Consider the following 20,465-nt stretch of genomic DNA (forward strand, 5'->3'; position numbering starts at 1 on the left):
TCGTCACCTTTAGTAGGGAGAAAGGGTCTGTGAGAAATATTGTACAGTGAGCATGGCAGTCATCAAGGTATTACCCTATCCTTCTGGGATCTCTCATGTCCAGACCCCGCAGGCACAACTTAACATTGACCATGCAAAAAACCGCGGTGATAGTGGCTCAGCCAGAACTGTGTCGACCGACTCTGGGACTAGCAAAGCAGGTAGGACAAATAAAAGACGCACCAGTGTTCTAAAAGTTAGAGCTGGTAGAGAAAGATAAAACGAAATCACGAACTTGCCCTGACCACGGTTACCAGGTAAAGTGGGACTCGAAAGGCTATATGGATTGCCTTACATTTTCTCAACCCCTTGCGACAACGGCGTGGTCTCGTGATCCTATATTGTCGAGGAAGACAATGCGATCGTGAACTTACATCATGCCATAGTGCATTGGAACCAAGAATAGGATAGCGCCCAAGGATTGGCAAAGCTGCAAAGGAATTTCATGTCTCATGGATGGTAAGAAGCACCGCCCGACAGACCAGACCAAGCTGATGATATTCTAGTACCAGCGGTGAATCCCCATACTGTATAACCAAAACATAAAACCACAACCCACTGGGGTGATGCTTCCACGGTGTGCAAACATCGAGTACCAACCCTCAACCTTAGTGTATTCCTTAGAGGAAGTGCCCCAAGGTCTTAAGGTGTCAACCAGAAACCGCCGACCATTAAGCAATATAGGAAAAAAAGGCTTCCTGCCCCCCCGAAGCAATTGGCTGTTCAAACCCCTTGTCTGCAACAGTAGCCCCATGGAAGCTGATAATAACGGCATTACCGTGGATACATAGCGACTGCAATGTTGTGGTCGCTTGTGCGCCCGACGACCGCGCACTCTGCTGCCAATGCTGCCTCAGCTGTGCCCCAAAGCTTTTTCAAACGTCGTGAATTCGATGGCTGCTAGGTTCTATATCTAAATCCGCATGTTCAAGGAGATACTCGCTCAGCAGACTTTGTCGTTAAGAGGTATTTATTCGGTGCGATATCGGGAAGGACATTTATTGAGGCTCCGGATCTGAGGTGACAGGCAAAAGTTGCGGTATGGCCCTATTATTCTAAGGAGCCATAGGCGCGATTGATTCTGATGATAAATGTCTGTGATGTGCCGGCAGAATGTATTAGCAATATGATTCGACTAATGCTGGATCATGAAGAGCATAGAGATTGGGATGGAGTGAATGACAGACTGTGCAACACCAATCTCCCGACTCATAACCTCTACAGCCCCTGAAATAAGCCCCAGGAGCCGAGAAAGACCAGTTCTTCTAGACCACCGAGCCTTGACGGCATGGTCGCCTTGGGGGTGATCATGAAGGAAGCAGGAGTCAGAAATCGAATCGACCCCTCAATCGACGCTTCGTTTTAGATACTTGCTCTTGTATGCCATCTGGGTACAACTTCCAAAGAGAGATCCATTCAATACCTCAGGGAAAGTGGTTCTCATAGGCCAAAGCTATATTATGTGGGTGAGGATTTCCCAGAAAGGATTTTGGCACGGGTGAGCTACGTCGATTGAATTTGTGCGCTGTCGGATTACAATATCCAACACCGCCTTGGTTTTCCAACCTCGAATGGCACAAAGGAATGGTCTCCTTGAACTTGCTTTGGAGCTAGAAAGAACTTTTTGTCCTCGTGTGAGGTGCTTCTACAGTATCGCTACTAGATGCTAGCATGATTCAGGTACTACCACCCTAAGCCTAGCTTGTAACAGCCTTGAAATCAACAAAACAAAATCCCCAACAAAGACAAAGGTATCGATAGAAAGGGGCAAAAGGGGCATCGCTTTTCGGTAGACGGGGAATCAGGAGGACGGCAGAGAAATGCCCAGATATTGTTGACTCCTTCGGCGTCGACGTACGTTTGGCCGAATTTGAACAAATTAATATCTTGCAACGGCCAACCGGACTAGCGCACACGGTAACTTGCGGTCCCGATGCCACACGGAGTGACAGAATAGTTCCTAATGGGAATGAGAGGCTAGCGGCCACTAAGCATCCCTGGTTGAGGGACTGGTGCCATCTCTCAACCATCGGATTCGAAAATGAACCCTGAGTCAGGCAAGACAGCTTGTTCGATGGTACGCGCAGGTGAAACGCTAAACCCGGCGGCATAGCTCCATCCTGACAGCCGTCACCGTGACTATCAATCTCGATACCCAGAACGCGTCACTGCGAGACGGAGATCCCTTCCAGATGGGGCCACAGTGCAGGGACTTCATGCCTCGTGGCATTGTTTGGCTTCACTTTAGATCCGGCGGAAAATGCCCGGCCCCCGCGCTACGCCGTCCCCACCAATCACCCCATAACCCTACCCGCCAACAGCTTCAAACGGGTTATTGATAGGGCGATCAACGGGCGGGCTGGATCGCTTATAAGATGGATATCTCGTCTGTTGGTAGAGACTGTGTGCAATCAGTCTTTTATTCCTCTCTTTCGTTCTCTTCCATACATTCCTTCTGCTAATTGTCTGTTTTCTTCCACACTCTTTTTTTTTTCTCGTTTCCGTTCGCTATGCGTTCTTTCTTCTTGTCCTCTGCTCTGGCAGCTGGCCTCGCGCAGGCCTACACCGTGACAAATGTCGACATGTTCATGCTCAAGAACATTGACCCGCTGGTGGTTCCTGGCGAATACACCAGCCATATGCACAGCTTCTTCGGCTCTGATGCGATTACTGCGCATACCAACACCTCCGCCGAGCTACAGAAGGGCTGCTCTACTGCCCGGAACCCCAATGACTTCTCTGCCTACTGTAAGTTCTCTCGCTGGTCGTTCATTCCCGCCGTTACTAACCAAATGGCAACCAAAGGGGTCCCTACTCTCTACCACGTCGACGGATCGAACTACACCGCGATAAAACCGTTCCGATTCAGTGCCTACTACCAGGAGCTCGACAGCGCCGAGATCCCTATACCTCAGGACATAAAGCTCCTTGCTGGCAATGCCACCGCTACATCCCTGGAGGGTGTGCCTAGCGACGCGGGAGTCCAAGTGTTCTGCGACGGCGAGCCCTTGGAGAAGGACAAGGATGCCGTGGCTTTCCCGAGCAAGACCTGCAAGAACCACCTTCAAGTCTTATTGCTTTTCCCCGACTGCTCTTCCAACACCACGCTCGAGTACGCCTACTCGTTCAACCCAGCTTACAGGGAGAACTACGGGGACAACCGCTGCCCGATCGGGATGTATCGTATGCCCCGTCTCCGCTACTCCATCCGGTATGACCTGCGCCAGATCCTCCCTGACGGCTGGTCCGGCACTCCTCCGCTTGAATTTGCCTGCGGTTCTTCCTACTGCTTCCACGGCGACTTCATCAACGGATGGCTCCCCGAGGCGGCCGAGTACATGGCCAAGGACGCGTCCTCTAACGACCGCGACTACTTTCCCGTCTCTGGCCCCAACGGAAAGGGCGACGAGGGCTCTCTCTGCGGCGCCGGGAACGCCACGGACAGTGACCCGACCCACGGGACCAGCGATTACTGGGAGAGTGTCAAGTTGATGGGTATGAGCAAGAGATCGTCCGTTTCGACCTCCTCGATGAGAAAGCACTTGGCTCGTCGCCGCGCGCACGGTTTCTAAATCCGGTTCCTCGGCCGGTTTCCTGGATAGCTCACCGACACGGCTCTAATCCTCAGGGATGATCCGGCTACGCGGCATTCGGGTAGCCTTCTATATATGTTTCCTTTCCCTGTTGCACACAACTCCAGCTCTAGTCACTCGTTAGATCAAAACCGAACCAAAACCGCTCATTATATGTAGTCACTTCACAATAATCTTAATCATAATACAAATTAACGCCCAACACAAAACAAAACCACTGCCTTATCCAGCAAGGTCAAGCACGAAATAAAAAACAACAAAACAAAAAACCACAATCACCGTAGAACCACGCTGACGTCTCAACCGACAAACCATCCAGCCCTGAAACAAGGGGGCCAGCGGAAAGAACCCACCGTTCCCCGTCCTCAACCCTAAGCGAAGACACTAAATCCAGAAGCGGTTAAGCCCAACCCGCCAACAGGAGGGCTCTCCGAGCACTGGACAAATCGGGACACCTCACTGCCGGAACAGGCCTAGCGTTAATATAATTTAGATTAAACTATTACTTTGTAGAATCGCTGATGGTCCGGAACGGCCAACTACTCCAACGATCATCATGCGTCTGACGACGCCCGGAGCGCTCCGTTTTTGTAATGGCGTGTACCGTTGGGCTCCGGTATTGAATTGGGAGAGTTTGGACGGGTTTGTTTGGGGACTCGCGATGGAGTTACTAGGCTGAGTATTCGACAATCAACAGCCCTGACAGCTTGAGAAGGAGCAGCACCAGCATAGCGAGAGTTCCTGTATACCTGCAATTGAAGCAAACGGCAAAGATCGAATTTCATGGTCAACTACGCCTAAAGAACTGAATGGTTGAGAGCATACCAACAACACCAACAACATAGCCAAGGAATCTGCCACGAGCAACTACCTCATCATATTCCACATCCTCGTCCTCACGCTTTTTTCGCCAACGCCAACCCTCTCGAATCCCGAAATAGACACAAACCATATGAGATTTCACGAACGAGCAGGCACCAAAGTGTCGGCCACTGAAACGCTCGCCCAAAGGTTTAATGGGAAATCGACGGAACCGAGGAATTAGTGCGAAGGAAAGGAAAGGTCGAATCGGCGAAAGTCAAGCGCATGAACGGATATCCTCCCAAGGAACCCAGAGTCCTTCTTGATTGGATCGCAGAGGTAAGTTCGTATAGAAGAGCTGGGATTCTGGTTTTCGTGCCATGAATGGGTTTATTGAGCTCGAGGAGCTTGAAGAGATTGCAGGAGCTTCTCGAACTCCTGAATAGTCTCCTTCTGATCCTTAATCCCAGCGAGACTGTCGTCGAAAAGCTCATTGATTCGAGCAATATTAGCGATAGACATGGAGTCACAAAGGTGGGTGGACCGTTGCGATCGCTCAAGAAGAAGGGTGTAACGAGTCAGGAGATCGCCGAGAAAACCGGCTGAAACACTGATGATTGCAGGAACCATGAGAGGGTTGTTGATGTCGACTATTATGAATTTTCTCAGCTTCAATAATTCCACAAACGTAACGATCAATATGGCCGAGGGGTAAAGAGAAATGGCGTAAAGGGCAAAATAAAGGAGGTGGTATGTGGCCCAGGACATTGGGCGCTTTCTTGCCGAGGAGCCGCAGTATCTAGGCTTTGGTCTCTTGGGGGGATTCATCGTGAAGGACGGATAAGCAAAGTCGGCTTCGAGCTGGTAACTGACTTGATGAGAGCAGAAAGATGTCGAAGGATTAACTGGGGAAGAGAATTCCACAAGGGCCAGGACCCTGGAACCTTTTATCCTAGACCGATCAGTGGAATCATACGTCAACACTACGAGATGGGGATGTCATTCCGGAGTCCCAAGGCGCTTGTTGCTGATTGATACACGCCAGGCGGCTGATGTATTAAAAACAGGGGAAATAAAAGCTGATAAGGTTTATGAACAGTATAAAGTTATTAACTGCTGAGAAACCGCTAATTACCAGATGGATTGAAATGCCAGCTGAAGTGGGCTTGGTGGGTTTACAACACTTACATTCTCTCATATCACTATTCGCACTGTTGTTGATTGTGGATGTTCGTTTGGGGTATTTTAACTCTGCGTGACTGGGTTGACGGGTCAGGGCAAGAGGACCGGCTAACCCCAAAGCGGCTAGTTAGCCCAATCTTGGAGTATAGAAACGCCATCAACACTGCCTACACCGTCATTCGGAAAGACAAACATCCCCGTAAGAGTGGAAAGCGTCGACCCGGGATCTCTAGAGAATTGTGTCGTTCAAGCCAGCCATAAAATGAATGACTTTGATCGATGTCATTCGGACAAATCCGCGTGTAGAGGACCATCAACTTCAAAGCCTGACGAGGAGGCACAATTCGCACCTCCCACAGGACCGACGTAGCTTCCAACGGCAGCAATTAGCGAGATAATCAATTCCGCAGTGGAGTGACCAATGCCTGTCATTGTAAGCCTTCTTTGCACGGATGAGCTCAAAAAGGATGGGTAACAATAGGGGCGAGGAGAGAAAAAGAAAGAGGAAGCAGAGGGAGCGGGAAAGTGAATTAAAGGAGGGGAGGGGAGTTCATACATGGACGTTTAGGGAAGGCACGAGGCACAATGGAAAGAACGGAAAGTCATTGAACTGCTTTGGTTTCAAATATTGAATGCGAAGAAATCTCGTTCGTGTTTAAAAAAAAAGATACCCTGTGTTTGATCGGAATATCAATAGATTATCCTAGATAATAACACAGCGAGAAATGCCACGGTTCTTAGTTTGGTGCGATGTCTGGACTTCGCCATTCAAAAACCATCTCGAGAAGCCTACTCGAGTCATGGTAGTCCGGAATTTGTTTTGGTGGAAGATTGAGATATTCCGATGGAACAGTTCCTCATCTGACATTGCATTTGAGTAGTTGGCCTGAATAGAATCCTTTTCGAACCGCGCTTGGGGATCAGAAACCAATTCATCACCGGCCAACACCATGCCAGGTACATAATTAAGGTCAACACTGGGGAGATAATCAACATGACACTTCCACTGAGCGTCCTCTGGGCTCAGCCCAGGTCCTAAATCAAACCACCGAGTGAAGACAAGACAAACATCCCTCTGTCCTATGTCTCGCATCTCCAACTTCCATGAGGTGTTACATTTTTCACAGCGCCCTTGACCCCGCGATTGCCCCAAGGTCGCCGAATTGGAGCAGGACTCAATAAGAGGATTGATGATATCCCAAAAGTTCGATTTATAAGTGTCGATGTGATGGCAGACCCTCATATAATCGCCATCAGGCTTCGGGAATGCTTGTCGTACATTCTGACGTGTTACCACTGCCAATTCCTGAGTTCGTAAGCAGATGCTCGGTGGGCTGGGACATATGCGAGCGTCAACGGATGTGAGTGTTTTGAGAACGTTGTTGTCTAACTCTTCGTCGGACATTGTGCTAGAAGAGACTAGTCCCGAGTACAAGGGCGAATTTTCAAGCGCATAGACTGCGACTTCTGTGGTGAAGAGAGACTCGACTGGGATCCCAAACTGAGGCCCCGAGTAGAATCTTCGCATCGCAAGCTGAAGGTGAACGAAATACGGCTTAGACACGACATAGGAGGGATGTTGATTCAGATCCATCGGCCGTGATCGATACGCGTATCTTTTGTTCACGGATTTGAAGCACTCGGGAAGGCGGAACAAGGGATGTGGTGGCGCAATATTCCGCCAGGGATGAAGCCGCAGACAAGCAAAGCAGGGATAATATGGTGGTAGGTCGCGGGCAAGCCGAGTCAGAAAGTCGATTCGAAAATGATCATTCGGTTGAGGGGTGTGCGATGATTCGAGAATGCGTGGAATCCACGGTTCATGTTCTGGAAGGATTGCATGAAGTGGCGGTTGCATAAAGCGAGACAAGTAATATCGGCAATTGATAAATGATCTGATATCGTGAGTAATAATTCCAGCGGAAGCTCGGTCAAAGCCGTGAGTTCGCGATCGTTGGTCATTATCGCGGTGGGTGCGAAGAGATGTCAAGGGTTGAGTCAGGCCTGAGTCTTGATCTCGGTTTGTTCCTGCAGACTACGTCAATCCTACGGAATGCGACGGTCACGGGGCGGGGCGGTCCTTAGGTATGAATGGATGCCTCAGGGGTTAGTGGCCAACCTTATTGCTACCCGCCTGCCTGTCTTTTCTGCAAAACATTGTCTTGTTTCCTTTCCCACGGCAAAAATAGTGGATGGTGAATTCAAATCAACAAAAGCAAAGAACACGGAAGGAAAAAACAGATAGAGACGTTCTGTGAGAAGCTTTGACCATGGTGATATTGAATCGCTTTTGTTGTTTTAGCTGATGTGTTTGCCGCAGCCTTCGTCTGCTCGTTGGCTCTCTTAGGATCATGATAAATGCCTCTTAGATAGTGAAACCCTAACACGTGCCGTAAAATAAGGAAGTAGGCGCGCTGTTGTTGTTCTCATCAGTTTCGCCGAGCCGAGGCATGTACAACTTTGACTAAGCCAGAACAGCTAACTATTCCTTTGCCGATAAAGAAAGATATCCCATGTCATTGGGCGGAAACAAAGCTTGCGATATCCTGTTCTGGTCCCATCCTGGTTGCAAAGCATATGCGAGTGTGATTCGATATTCGCTGGTTGTGCAGAGCTAAATTCGAGCGCGCAATTAAGTCCTTTCTTTTGTCTGCGACAGTCTTGGGAGATATAGGCCCACACTCTTGGGCTATTGCAAAAATCTGCATGTTTTCATAAGGGGACAAGATCTGTTTCTCAGTTCTTGCTTCTCGCTTGATTGCCACGCTATCATCGTGGAGGCGACAGCAGCCTTCTGTCTTTCGGCAAGTATCTGCGATCTTTTTGATATCTCTGGATAAGAACGATGGATGTGGAAGAGATGCGGAGAGGATGGAGGGAAATGAAGATAGTTGGATAAGAGGCCATAAGTGAGCTTCCCTGGAATTACTGGTGTCCATGGGTATCCATTAAACCAGTGCATTGATGATGGAGTCTACTTAGGAGAACATTCTGGACAGTGATGTATTTCCTCCCAGGCAAGATCTAAGGAAGGACAAGAAGGTTCCAGATTATTAGGAGGTCAATGGCCTGGAGTTCCTCCTGCGGGGTCTGACAACTGTTCGTTTGAGTGTTCTCTTGCTAGTTATTACAAACTGGGCAGAAACCTTTCGAGTTTCAACAATAAAGTAAACCTATGTCGTAAGATTTCATGAGCTATATGGATAATCTCCTCAAGGGTTGTTTTGTAACCGACGTAGGCTTTACTCGACTATACGCAGTCTAGAGATTGTATAAAAATTAGTGTTCAGTAAGCATGAGCCAAAAAAAAAAGAACAAAAAGGCAAAGTGGAATTCATACGGAATTCGAAGATATTTTAAGCATGTTCCTGATATTACCACTAGACCAAAAACCCCAGCTGGGCAATGGGTAGTCCTTGCAATATCTTAAATGTCAACAAATATATTCGAAGATATATAGTTGAACACATAATTGGCTTGTACTAGCCTACCAGGGCGCTTCCAGATTCAACTGCAGCGGTGACACTTATTGATGAAGGTAGGAGTCTACCTTCTAGGGAAGAGAGTCTCTGACTTATTCTGGTGAGTGTGACGAATACTAAGAATATATTCTAGGAACATCTTTGTTTATATTTATTATTTGCTGACCGATTAAACCCACTGTGGGTCAGATAAGCACTAAGCTACATTGGACACGCAGACACCTGAGGCCATCACATTCCATTTCCAGGCTCCACAATGTGGGGAAAGCCGCCTTTTTGCGTTCTGGATAATGTTTTCAGCCTTCTCCAGTATAATATCCTGCCACGGACGCTCAGTGAGCAAAATGTGCACTTTGATCATGCTTGTTTCAGTGCTGCGAGACCCCCGCCATCGTGTCATCGAGGTGTTTTGAAGTCCTGGAAATCAGGCAAATGCTGGCCAGGCTGACAGAAAAAATGGAGACTAGCCGATGTACATGTCCGCGAATTGTATCTAATTTAGGAAGGATTCCTCACCAGAAATGATTGTTTTGATTGAACGAACGTGCATAAAGGATTTCATCAGACTCACCATGTTCGTTGTGCACAAGGACCAGTGAGGTGAGTGAAGTGAGTAAACAAGTGAATGGCCTTGTCTAGCGCGGCAGCCTACCTGTTCCCCCCTCGTCCCACCTGTCTTTCTCTTTTCTCCCTCCATCTCTCACTTCTCCCACTTCTCTTCTTCTACACCCTCTCACTTTCTTTCTCACCCCTTCCTCCTTACAACCCACCTCCTTCCTCCACTCTCTTTTTGTTTATCTCTGACTTTGCCATTTGCTCTCGAACTCCCCTCTCACCTCTTCTAGTCATTCGTTTATTATCCCTCACCCTGATATATCACATATCAAAATGCCCCCCCAGCACTCCCTCTTGAATCTCACCTTCAACCACGTTGCTTTTCCTCCTCAGCTTCCTGGAAAGCAGGACCCTCGTGATGAAGACGTGAATGGGGATCTGACGCGTCGCTTGCTTGATGCCGTCAAGGCTCTTAGAGAACATGGCCAGAGTGAAGCCTCGCCAACCTGGAATACCATTGAGAAGTCATTAGCTCTTTGCACTCTGGTGAACGAGAATGGTCATATCAACAAGGCGCGCCTGCTCAAAGCCTTCAAGAACATTCAACCTGATCACGCCGTCATCTTGCACATCGTCGAGCAGAATGCTGGCGTCATGATTCGGCAGTCAGAGTGAGCTTTGTACTTGCCATCTCCAACCATACAAGGCTAACATAGGAACCTTAGAAGTGACGATAAAACTGTGATTTTTGAAGCCTTCGAGACGTCCGCTATGGCCGAGCAGACCCTAGCAGCTCGCGGCGCCCTGCAGTGGGATTTCCCGGGAGTAGCAGCCTCTTTGCCTCTGGATGAGTTTCAAAACCCCAGTTTCCAGGAGAACATGGCTTCGTTCTTTGAGAAAGCAAGCCTTGAGCTGCTCGAAGAGTTTGCACCCAAGTCAAGAAAGGCTGGGGTAGATGTCACCGAGACACGAGATACCGTGGACCCTGCAATCATTACCCAGTTCTTCATGACACTCGTTGAAACGAAGGGAAGCCGTGTACAACCCAAGCTCCTTCGGAAGCGCGTCAAGGACGACGTGATCTGGGATGATTCTGAGATGCCGTGGCGCAGAAGCCCATTCTGGCTTCTCCTTCGAGTCTGCACCCAACGTCTCCTTTACCTTCGTCATGGCGCCAGCATGGGGCGTATGATGTACAAGTTTTTGATGTGCTCGGTTCTTTCAAATCTGCTGGAAGATGTGTCAGATGTACTACTTCCTGAACAGGGCAGCTTTCTCCAAGCCAAACTCTGTCGCCGTCTAGCGAAACTGGACACGGTAAAAGAGAGATCTGACCCATTACTGAAGACTCATTATGCTCAGATGTTCAAAGCACTGGGTCCCATATACCAAAGGTCCATCGATAACATGACCCAAGTGACTAAATCAAGTTGGAACGCCTTCAAGAACTCAGTTTCCCGCAAGATACCACGGCTGCCAAAACGAGCCGGCAGCGAAGACCTTCGGCTGTCGCTACCAAACAGCGGAGTTTACCTTCAGGAAATCATCAACGAGACCCAGTCCCGGAGGTCAGGACACCGTACCACTGACAGGAAAGCGCTCGATCAAACAAAAGGCACACAACAGTTCCGCGACTTAACCGCTCGTTATTCCTTGCTCGCCCAGACGGAGCTTGCGATCGAAGCAAAGAGTCGTACTACCCCGGCTTCTAAGGGCGACGCTGTGAAGCTTTGCTTGGAATACGCTAGTCAAATCGATGAGTACATGGAGATGGTCGGAGATGCATATGGATCCAACCCGGAACAGATGAGCGTATTCACTCTTACGTTGTTCGAGCTATGGGTCCACATGGACAAATGTGCGACAGTTGCCTATCCGGTTTTCAGAGAATTCCACCCAGCCTTTAACCCATGTCTGCTCGATATCCTTCTTCTTTCAAGATTCATAGACCTGGAAAGGCTTCGAAGAATCCAATCTTATCTTCACGATCGTTGTACCCATGCAACAACTGATATGACGATCTTCTCAGACCCAGCGCCGGGTTGCTTTGCGGATAGATTCTTTGAGGAAGAAAGGGGTCCTTTTCTGAAGTTGCTCGAGACGCAGATAGAAGCCGCCTCTCTAGCTTCTAGAAAGGACAAGGAGGATGAATTAGAGAAGATTAATTCTGAATTTCACGATCTGACCGAGAGAAGAGCAACAAGCATCTGCACAGAACGGCAAAATGAGGATGGGACTCACGACATCAGAGGCTGCACCTACTGCTACTATTTGCGGAGACGGAAGCGATTGAGGATCAGCATCCACGAAGATTTTCTTCCATCTGAAAGTAAGGTGGCTGAACGTAGAGCCGTTGTGTTGGAACTGGGAATGCCCAAGATCGTCGCTGCATACCGTCGCACAACGTGGGAGATTTTGAACACGCTCTGTCCTCACGGAGAACAAGCACTCAAAGAAAGTCCAGAATGCCTACTCGGGGACTATGCACAGCTCATCCCCTACAACAAGTACAATAGTGTGAAGGGACCCTCCCTCGCTTCTCATACAAAGTCTTATTTGGGGACACACTATAGCTGGAAGAGGCTGCCAGCGAGTGCCAAAATGGTACTGATGCCCATGGGACTGCAATTCTCCTACTTCGACACAAAGCGGAATATTTGGATGAGGGACCTCCCTGCCCCATTGACATTCGCCCATCACTTTTCGATTGCGTTGCCTGCCAATTTTCCTCTCACGAACCTCTTCGAATCTGGCGGATTTGCAGCAGATGGACCAGGTCCTTCTTCTTACGAGGCCATTGCAAGTATCAGCGAGTGTCCGCCTGAGCTGACGACCCATGAGTTTATTGCACACCAGAGTCTCGTGGCAGGCAGGTCTAGGCGCTGGCTAGATATCCTGGGTGAGCTGGGCTCTTCAAATGTGAACTTCAGTGTACAGACTACATGTGATCTCATGCACCGCCTCGTACTCCAGGCCGGCCCTATTTCCACAGACTACGAGGGAGTTCTGCGAGTCGTTCATGTTGTTTTTAAAGACTTGGCCTTTTGTCGGAAACTCATCGAAAAGGTTCACCAGCACATTGAAGCTATTTCAGCAAATTGGCGGGAAACAATCTACATGGAGACTATGTTGACAATTGCAATCCAACTCCATGCTCTCGGTCATCGGGAGTTGTTTCCAGATATACAGGCGCTTTTGTTACGGATCCGTCGTGTCACGCTTTCCTGGGTCTGTGTATTACGCAAGGAAACCCGAAATGCATGGCAGATAGACACCGCGGAAAGACTGGCCCGCTATTGCTTTCTGTCTGCACTTCTGTGCCGGAGGACATTCTATCCCCACGCTTACAACGGTATTCCGATGAGCGGGGAAGACTTTCGGTGTTTCGTTGAGGCTACACTTGCGATGCAAGAAAGCCTGGTAGTCGACCTCAAAAGGTTTTCAACAACCACAAAAAATCTCTTAATCCGTGACATCAAAATGGTCGCCAGGATGAAGGCCGTTCTTTTATCATCAGCCAGAATCAACCCCACAAGCCTAGGAGCTGCAATTGATGCTGCATGGCCCGAGGCAAGCAGCATTCCGCGCAATTATACGGATTGGCAAATACTCCCCGAACCTTACGAAGGCTGGGTCATGTCAACGGTGCAAGCCACCGAGAGCGTCGAGTTGCAAGAATTTCACCATCATCTTCTTGAGGGCCATTTCCTCATCAATGGACGGGCCCTTGGAAAGTTGCCACCTGACATCAGTGACTCCCAAGTTCTCAGAGACCTTTTCGGCAACCAAAGACTCTTTGCTCTTCCATCCAACATGCCTGGAATGGACTTCACGCTCGGCATAATTATCAAGAACCACCAGATCCACATTGGATATCGAAAGAATACTTTGATAGTGAGGGCGGTCTACCAGGGAGATATTCTAGAACTGGTTCCTAGGTCCGTCTTTGGCACCACTCTGACCCCAGACCTGCCAGTATCAATGACTTTAGATTGTGTCCACTGGCTCAACTTGAGACTGGGAACAATCGAGGTCAGGAGAAAACCGGCAATATGGTACCACCGGCCCGGGAATTGGAATATCGATCTCAGAACAAGGACAGCATCTCGCAGGTCCGTTTCTCTTGTTGATCCACACAGCGATATCTTTCGCCAGGTCGCTAGAGTGTTCAGCAACTTCGAGTGCCCTCCCTACCTGACAGTGTTTCAGCCGAGAAAGCAATCGCTCTCAATTGAGATAAAGCGAATGGATCTGAGTTTTCACGTCAATAACAGACAGCTTTTGCATTGCAAACAGCTACATGCTGAAATGGATCTCAACCAGGACGCTGGGACTTTGTTTGGATTGCAAAGCATGCTTGTTCTTCGAAATCCATCGCAGCGATTCATCATTACCACCATGGGTAGGATTCACTATGAGCGGCAGGGCATGCATACTCTTGTTCGCATGGAGAATGATGGAAGATATGCACGATACATAATTGAGAAAGAACTCGGACGGTTGCATTGTCCCCCAGTGCCACAGCTTCTGTGCATAAAAGCAACGCTACACGCCTTTACCTCGTGCATGGTGCCGGACCCCCTTACTAAGCGAACAGGAACCGAAGAAGCATTGCTCTGTCTTCAATCAGGATGTTTTCAACCTTGGACACCCAAGGCTGCGTCACGTGAAGTATTGGAAGATCTGTCGAATCTCACGCCACGACGGGAATTCTATCCGAAGGATAAGAGGGCGCAGCAGAAGGTTGAGTGGAATCCTCATTTGACAACGACAATTCAACACGATGCTTATGGGCCTTTGGTTGCTTCAATTCTGGGAAAGTCCGAACGGTTGTCTTTATTCGACAAACAAAACTCGACTCCACGTACGGATGAGCCATGGACATCAATCGAATTGCGTAAGCGGGCCCAGTGGCGACGCTCCATATATGAACGTCCGGATACCATATTCACACAGTCGGTCACAGCACTTGACCTTTCCTACAATTCTCGCGACGGTTGGTCGAATTCCTAGCGAAACCAGAATGTTCGCGAAATTGTGGATTTATTACTGCACCGCCCGGTGTCAATTCATACCACCCCCGATATAACAGCTGTCTTTCGGGGCCAGTTGATGATTGGCGGTTATGCAAATAGCTTCACACCGCATGTCTTACAGGAGACCCTGAACACCAATCTTGCTGTGGAATGGGGCGGCCTGGTCAACAAGTGCAAAGACTGCCATCCAGAGGATGTCTGTGATCTCATCTTTCATATAGGGGCCATAGCCTTCAGAAATAACGTCGACATGGCGATCATCCGTGTCCTTCTTGCGTTTTTCTTTGTTCAGGGTCTGAAAGAACTCCAATACCCTCAGTGCACATCCTTTGAGAAATTCGAGTTAAATGCACAGCCCACATCCCGCGTCTTACTAAGTCTCACAAGGCCATTTTGGACTCGATTCGAAGATGTATGGGAGGCAAAGAAGAATGGGAAGCATGTGGGTCGTGACAAGCGTCGCCGCGAAGCTGCCAAAGAGGATCATGAGATGAAATGTGAGATGGACCACGAAAAGCTTATTGCTTTCCTCATCCGTCAGTGGCCTTGTGATCGACCAACTTCTGCTGGATTCCAGACAGTTTACCTTGACATTGAGAAATCGATCGACGCCATTGCTCCTGAGTGGCTGCGTTTATACAACAACAGTCTGTTTGCGAAACATTTGGAAGATGTTCAAAAGGTTCTGGATCGGCATTCTGATTATCAAATGGACTTTGAGATCATCCATGACTCGCACCGCAGTGAAGTATTTGGCCCGAATTGGTATCCGTTTACCATTCCGTCTCTCGGCAAAGAGCTTCTCCAAAGACCTGGGCCCAAATCAAAATCACTGGAAGCATCAGTTGGCCGCGTCAAGGGTCTTGCTCAGGATTGGTGGGTCGCGTTTTGCAATGCAGCTGGTGTTGAAGTCGAACAGCAGGATATACCAGATACCACGGAACTCGAGAACATTGTACAAAATCTGATGCGATCCGACTGCTCCGTGAGATGCAACTACGCCCAAGATCTGCAAAAAAGCATTGCGACTCTTAAATCACCCGACCGGGCTCGAGAACAGCGAATGAGAGTGAAAAGCGATTTCAAAACAAGGATTCTCGGCCTCAAAAATGAAATCTTGTCAGCTCGCCGGATCGTCAGTCAAATACATACACGAATATCCGTTGCTCTCTCATGTGACTATCCGGGAGCTTTCTGGTTACAGAAAGCCAATCTTTGGCCTTGTCTGTCGCCGACAGCCATCCTTGAACATCTTCGGTCAACGTCTTCCTGTGAATTTGGGTCCAATATGAGACCAGTGCTGATATCGTACGGTATGGCAATCGCAAAATTACAACAGCTGCTTCGTATGCAAGAAGCATTGCAGAAGAGGGATGAAGCAAAGCTTTGGCAAGAGTATCGCAACCCCGGTCATACTAATTGGCATCCCGCTCAATACCCGGATTGGCTGTTGCTAGAGCTAGATGCAAACATTCAAATCCGTGAGGATCAGGTCACCGTGGCGCGTGAAATTGTGGCTCCAACCTCGGGTTCGAATTCTGTCTTGCAAATGAATATGGGGCAGGGCAAAACATCTGTCATCATGCCAATGGTCGCATGTCTACTTGCTGATGGTAAAAGGCTCACGAGACTAATTGTTCCGAAGTCGCTCCTGTCGCAAACTGCACAGACCCTTCAGTCTCGCCTTGGGGGGCTTGTAGGCCGAGAAGTTACCCATGTCCCCTTCTCCAGACAGACACCGACAACACCTAGTCATACACGGGAATATAGGGAGCTCCACTATCAGATGTTGCGCAAATGCGGAATCATTTTAGCTGTGCCCGAGCATATCCTATCTTTTAAGCTGAGTGGACTACAACGAGTGTCTGACATGAAGATCGACGAAGCTGCCGAGATGGTTGCGATCCAAAATTGGATGGGCAAAGCCTGCCGTGACATTTTGGATGAGTGTGATTTCACTCTGGCGGTAAAGACACAATTGATCTATCCTAGTGGCTCCCAGCTCACGGTTGATGGCCATCCAAATAGGTGGGAAGTTATTATCACGGTGCTAAGTCTCGTTTCGCAGCATCTGCCCGACCTGGCGCATGAATATCCTGACAGCATTGACATTCTGGAAAGAACAGCCACGGAGTTTCCCGTCGCCTATTTCCTGAGGAGGGATGTGGAGGACGCCCTGATGCGAAGGATAGTATATGACGTCTGTTGTTCTCGCACGTGGATACTGCCGCTGAGGAATTGCACGCTGGAAGAGCAGAACGCGATCCGAACTTTCATTTCTGAAGAAACAGTTGCCTCTGAGATTCTGGAATGCATTTCGGCGCTCTTTCCCGACTCACCTGGCGCTCGGAAGAGCCTTTACTTGCTTCGTGGGCTACTCGTGCATGGGATTCTGCTCTTGTGCTTGAAGAAAAGGTGGAATGTTCAGTATGGCCTCCATCCACGGCGTGATCCAATGGCTGTACCATTCCATGCGAAGGGAGTTCCTTCTGATCAGGCAGAATGGGGACATCCAGACGTCGCCATAATTTTCACATGTCTCTCATTCTATCATCAAGGCCTTGATGAGAAGCAGTTTCAGCAAAGTTTGCGGGCGGTTCTACGATCCGACGATCCATCTTTGGAGTATGACAGATGGACGCACGCGTCGGTCACTTTACCCGAGCAACTGAAGCACTGGAACATCATCAATCTCGATGACAGTTCCCAGCTTATGGAGATCTGGCGACATTTACGCTTCACCGTGGTTGCCATCAACCATTTTCTCAACAACTTCGTCTTTCCGATTCATGCCAAGCAATTTGCGATCAAGCTGCAGGCGTCAGGCTGGGATGTCCCATTATTTAGTAACACCAATGTCGCGTCAAAGGATAAGTGTGGCAATCGTCCAGGAATCACGACTGGTTTCAGTGGTACCAACGACAACCGCAGGCTTCTTCCACTTACTATCCAGCAGCACGATCTGCCTGGTCTTTCGCACACAAATGCCGAGGTTTTGACCTACCTTCTCCAGCCGCGCAACAGATTTTACGAAGTTGCCATCGCTCCAGATGGGAAACGACTGTCCGAGGTCGGTCTTTTGGGATATCTCAAGGGAAGAGAAATCCGGGTTCTCATCGATGCGGGTGCATACATTCTGGAGATGGGGAATCGGGCCCTAGCAAAGGCATGGCTACAGGCGGACATACAAGCGCAGGCAGCTGTTTACTTCGGTCCAGATAACAAAGCTTGGGTTGAGTTTCGCGAAGGGAATACCATTCCACTGCTCGCAACCCCTTTCGCAGACAACCTGAATGACTGTCTTGTTTACCTGGACGAGGCCCACACAAGAGGAACTGATTTAAAGCTGCCACCTTTCGCCAGAGGGGCTTTGACGCTGGGCTTGAAGCAGACAAAGGATCAAACGGTACAAGGTAGGCTTTCCGACCCAGTATATTTCCTTGAGTATTTCTGACGGACCTCTTCCAGCTGCGATGAGACTACGCCAACTTGGTACGACACAATCGATCACGTTTTTCGCTCCTCCTGAAGTGCACCGGAGTATTCTTGATGTTTGCAATAAAAGTCCGAATGACCTCATTGACTCCGCCGACGTGGTAACTTGGCTTCTGGATCAGACATGCACCACGAATGCCGAACTGCAATACCTTTACCTTGCCCAGGGCGTCGACTTCTGTCGGCGCACCGATGCCGCCGCGAACAACCCAAGCTTCCTCACATATTTCGCGGCACGACAGGAGTACTTGAAGGTGCTACGCCAACCTGAACAACAGACCCTAGAACAGCTGTACAAGCCAAGGACCAAGAAGCAGGCGGGTGACCAGGTCGGATCTGAGAAGAGAGGTCTTATACTCAGTGGCAAGGTGGCCAACTTCATCCAGGAGCTGCGAGCCAGAAAAGGCGAGTTAAAGGACATTTCGGGGCAGCTAACGAGCTCGGCGTTGGAAGAAGTCGAACAGGAGCGCGAAGTCGCCTTCGAAATCGAAGAGGAACGAGAAATCCAACGACCTCCCCGGATGACGGCACTCGAGTTCCCCGGGCTTAGCGAGTCGCTCAAGCGGTTTATTTCGACGGGGTTGATTGACGATGAAGGGTTTGCGAAGGCGTCTCGGATCTTACAGCATACGGAGTTGGGAGAAAAATATTCGATCGAAGCCTTTTCCCTTCTGCCCCGGCTGTATGTGTCTGTTGAATTCACCAGGACCATCAAGTTGAAGATGGGGAAGAGAAATGACAATTTTACGGTAGCTTCTCCTGGAATGCTCGATTATGTTATGGGAGAATTTGGGCTAACGTTTTGAAATAGCGGTCGGTGAACTGGGTTCTCTTTCACACTAAGACGCAAACGGCTGTTGTTATCATCCCAGAAGAGTCCGAAGCGCTCATCCCTATCCTACGAAGCATGGAAGCCCCTTCCGTGCACCTAATTCTGTACGCGCCGCCATACACAAAGCGCATGTTGGAATTCGATCGGCTAGATTACTACGCGATTCCAAGTCTCCCTCCCGACTGGACACCTCCCGATTGGCTTCCGCTTGAACTGGGAATCCTTGCGGGACGGCTATATTTCGATTATGCTGGTTACCAGACCCTGCTACATGCACTCTATCTGACGCCAGAAAGCCTGTCGCCCTATGACGAGTCTACATCGCAGTCGATTCAGGCGCGCACCAAACGGCATCTAAGCTTTCTGCAGGAGTGGCTGGCGCTTCGACGCCAAGGTCAAGACGTGTCGCATACTCCGATGGGGTACGTGTGTCAGGAATGGCCTCTTCGCAGCGATCATCCGTTCTTTGAGGCTAGAAGAGCGACGCAGGTCATGGCCGACGCAGGAAATCGACCACATAGTCCCACTGCCGACAGCGTGGATACCCAAGGAGACGAGTTTTATGACAGTGGTGAGGATGAACAGATTGACATGTTTGACGATGCGTATGAAGAAACGGAGGGGAGTGATACGGTTTATGAATAGGATTGTATGTAAAGTAGTTTCATATCTGTTGGCTTGCCGTTAGTTTGAAATCGATATATTTTCGATTCTACCGATTGTTTTTCCCCCTTTCCGACCGCGAACATCCCGAGTAGACATTTCTGCAGAAGATCGTCCCGTCTACCAGAGCCCATCTCGGGACTATTGACAGATAGTGGACTGACATTGAGTTCATTTGGCTCCCGTCAAGTGACAATCCCGACGAACTCCATCTGGTTAACGCTCGGTCCAGACTGCTGGATGTGGTAAAGCGGGACGAAACCAAGTGGACAAGCTCAAGTTATGGAGCCTTTTCTTAGACTAAGATTCATGCCTCGGGTTAGCCAGCGTAGGGCAGCGAACCGATCATCGGCCAAATCCCGACGTCGGTTTGTGATGTTCGTTGGGTGGGGGTCCATTTGGTGCTTTTGGTGTTGGTGCGGGACTGACGGGAGACATTAGAGGGGCCACACAACCATGAACTTTTAGTGGGAAATAGAAAGTCTATACCTACTAACTACCTAGTCGATGTCTAACGTCAACATACAAAGGGTAGAAAGGCCACTTCCATCTTATCAGATCCGAGCCGACCCAAATAAGCTTCGGGTCGGGGCCCGCGCACGGGTTTCATGGGCGCTGCAGCGTGTGTCACACAGATGAGATCGGCACGAGCGCCGGAGATGAGACGCTTTTTCACTGGCCATGACGGACCACGGCGACTGGGATGTTCGTGCTGACTGCTGCCCACTTAATTTCCCATCCTGGTCCATGGGCGGGTGGCGTGCATTCACTGCCTGTGTGTGCCGTG

General features: G+C 49.4%; 4 protein-coding genes across 4 annotated transcripts; 3 read left to right on the forward strand and 1 right to left on the reverse strand.

Moving 5' to 3' along the window:
• The first annotated feature begins 2,451 nt into the window (after positions 1–2,451).
• On the forward strand, positions 2,452–3,820 carry P170DRAFT_456518 (DUF1996 domain-containing protein). Its single transcript, XM_024851633.1, has 2 exons — positions 2,452–2,787; positions 2,845–3,820. Exons 1-2 carry the CDS (start codon positions 2,550–2,552, stop codon positions 3,609–3,611), a joined length of 1,005 nt encoding a protein of 334 aa, XP_024703047.1. The 5' UTR covers positions 2,452–2,549; the 3' UTR covers positions 3,612–3,820.
• A 557-nt stretch (positions 3,821–4,377) lies between these two features.
• P170DRAFT_197101 (uncharacterized protein) lies at positions 4,378–4,703 on the reverse strand. Its single transcript, XM_024842741.1, has one exon. It carries the CDS (start codon positions 4,582–4,584, stop codon positions 4,420–4,422), a length of 165 nt encoding a protein of 54 aa, XP_024703048.1. The 5' UTR covers positions 4,585–4,703; the 3' UTR covers positions 4,378–4,419.
• On the forward strand, positions 4,482–5,279 carry P170DRAFT_437486 (uncharacterized protein). Its single transcript, XM_024849377.1, has one exon. It carries the CDS (start codon positions 4,818–4,820, stop codon positions 5,037–5,039), a length of 222 nt encoding a protein of 73 aa, XP_024703049.1. The 5' UTR covers positions 4,482–4,817; the 3' UTR covers positions 5,040–5,279.
• A 4,587-nt stretch (positions 5,280–9,866) lies between these two features.
• On the forward strand, positions 9,867–19,680 carry P170DRAFT_510506 (uncharacterized protein). The gene is made up of 5 exons (XM_024854785.1): positions 9,867–10,323; positions 10,378–14,648; positions 14,745–18,101; positions 18,157–18,932; positions 18,995–19,680. Exons 1-5 carry the CDS (start codon positions 9,986–9,988, stop codon positions 19,658–19,660), a joined length of 9,408 nt encoding a protein of 3,135 aa, XP_024703050.1. The 5' UTR covers positions 9,867–9,985; the 3' UTR covers positions 19,661–19,680.
• The last annotated feature ends 785 nt before the right edge of the window (positions 19,681–20,465 follow it).

The sequence above is a fragment of the Aspergillus steynii genome, assembly GCF_002849105.1.
Source record: "Aspergillus steynii IBT 23096 chromosome Unknown P170scaffold_5, whole genome shotgun sequence".
Taxonomy (NCBI): Eukaryota; Fungi; Ascomycota; class Eurotiomycetes; order Eurotiales; family Aspergillaceae; genus Aspergillus; species Aspergillus steynii.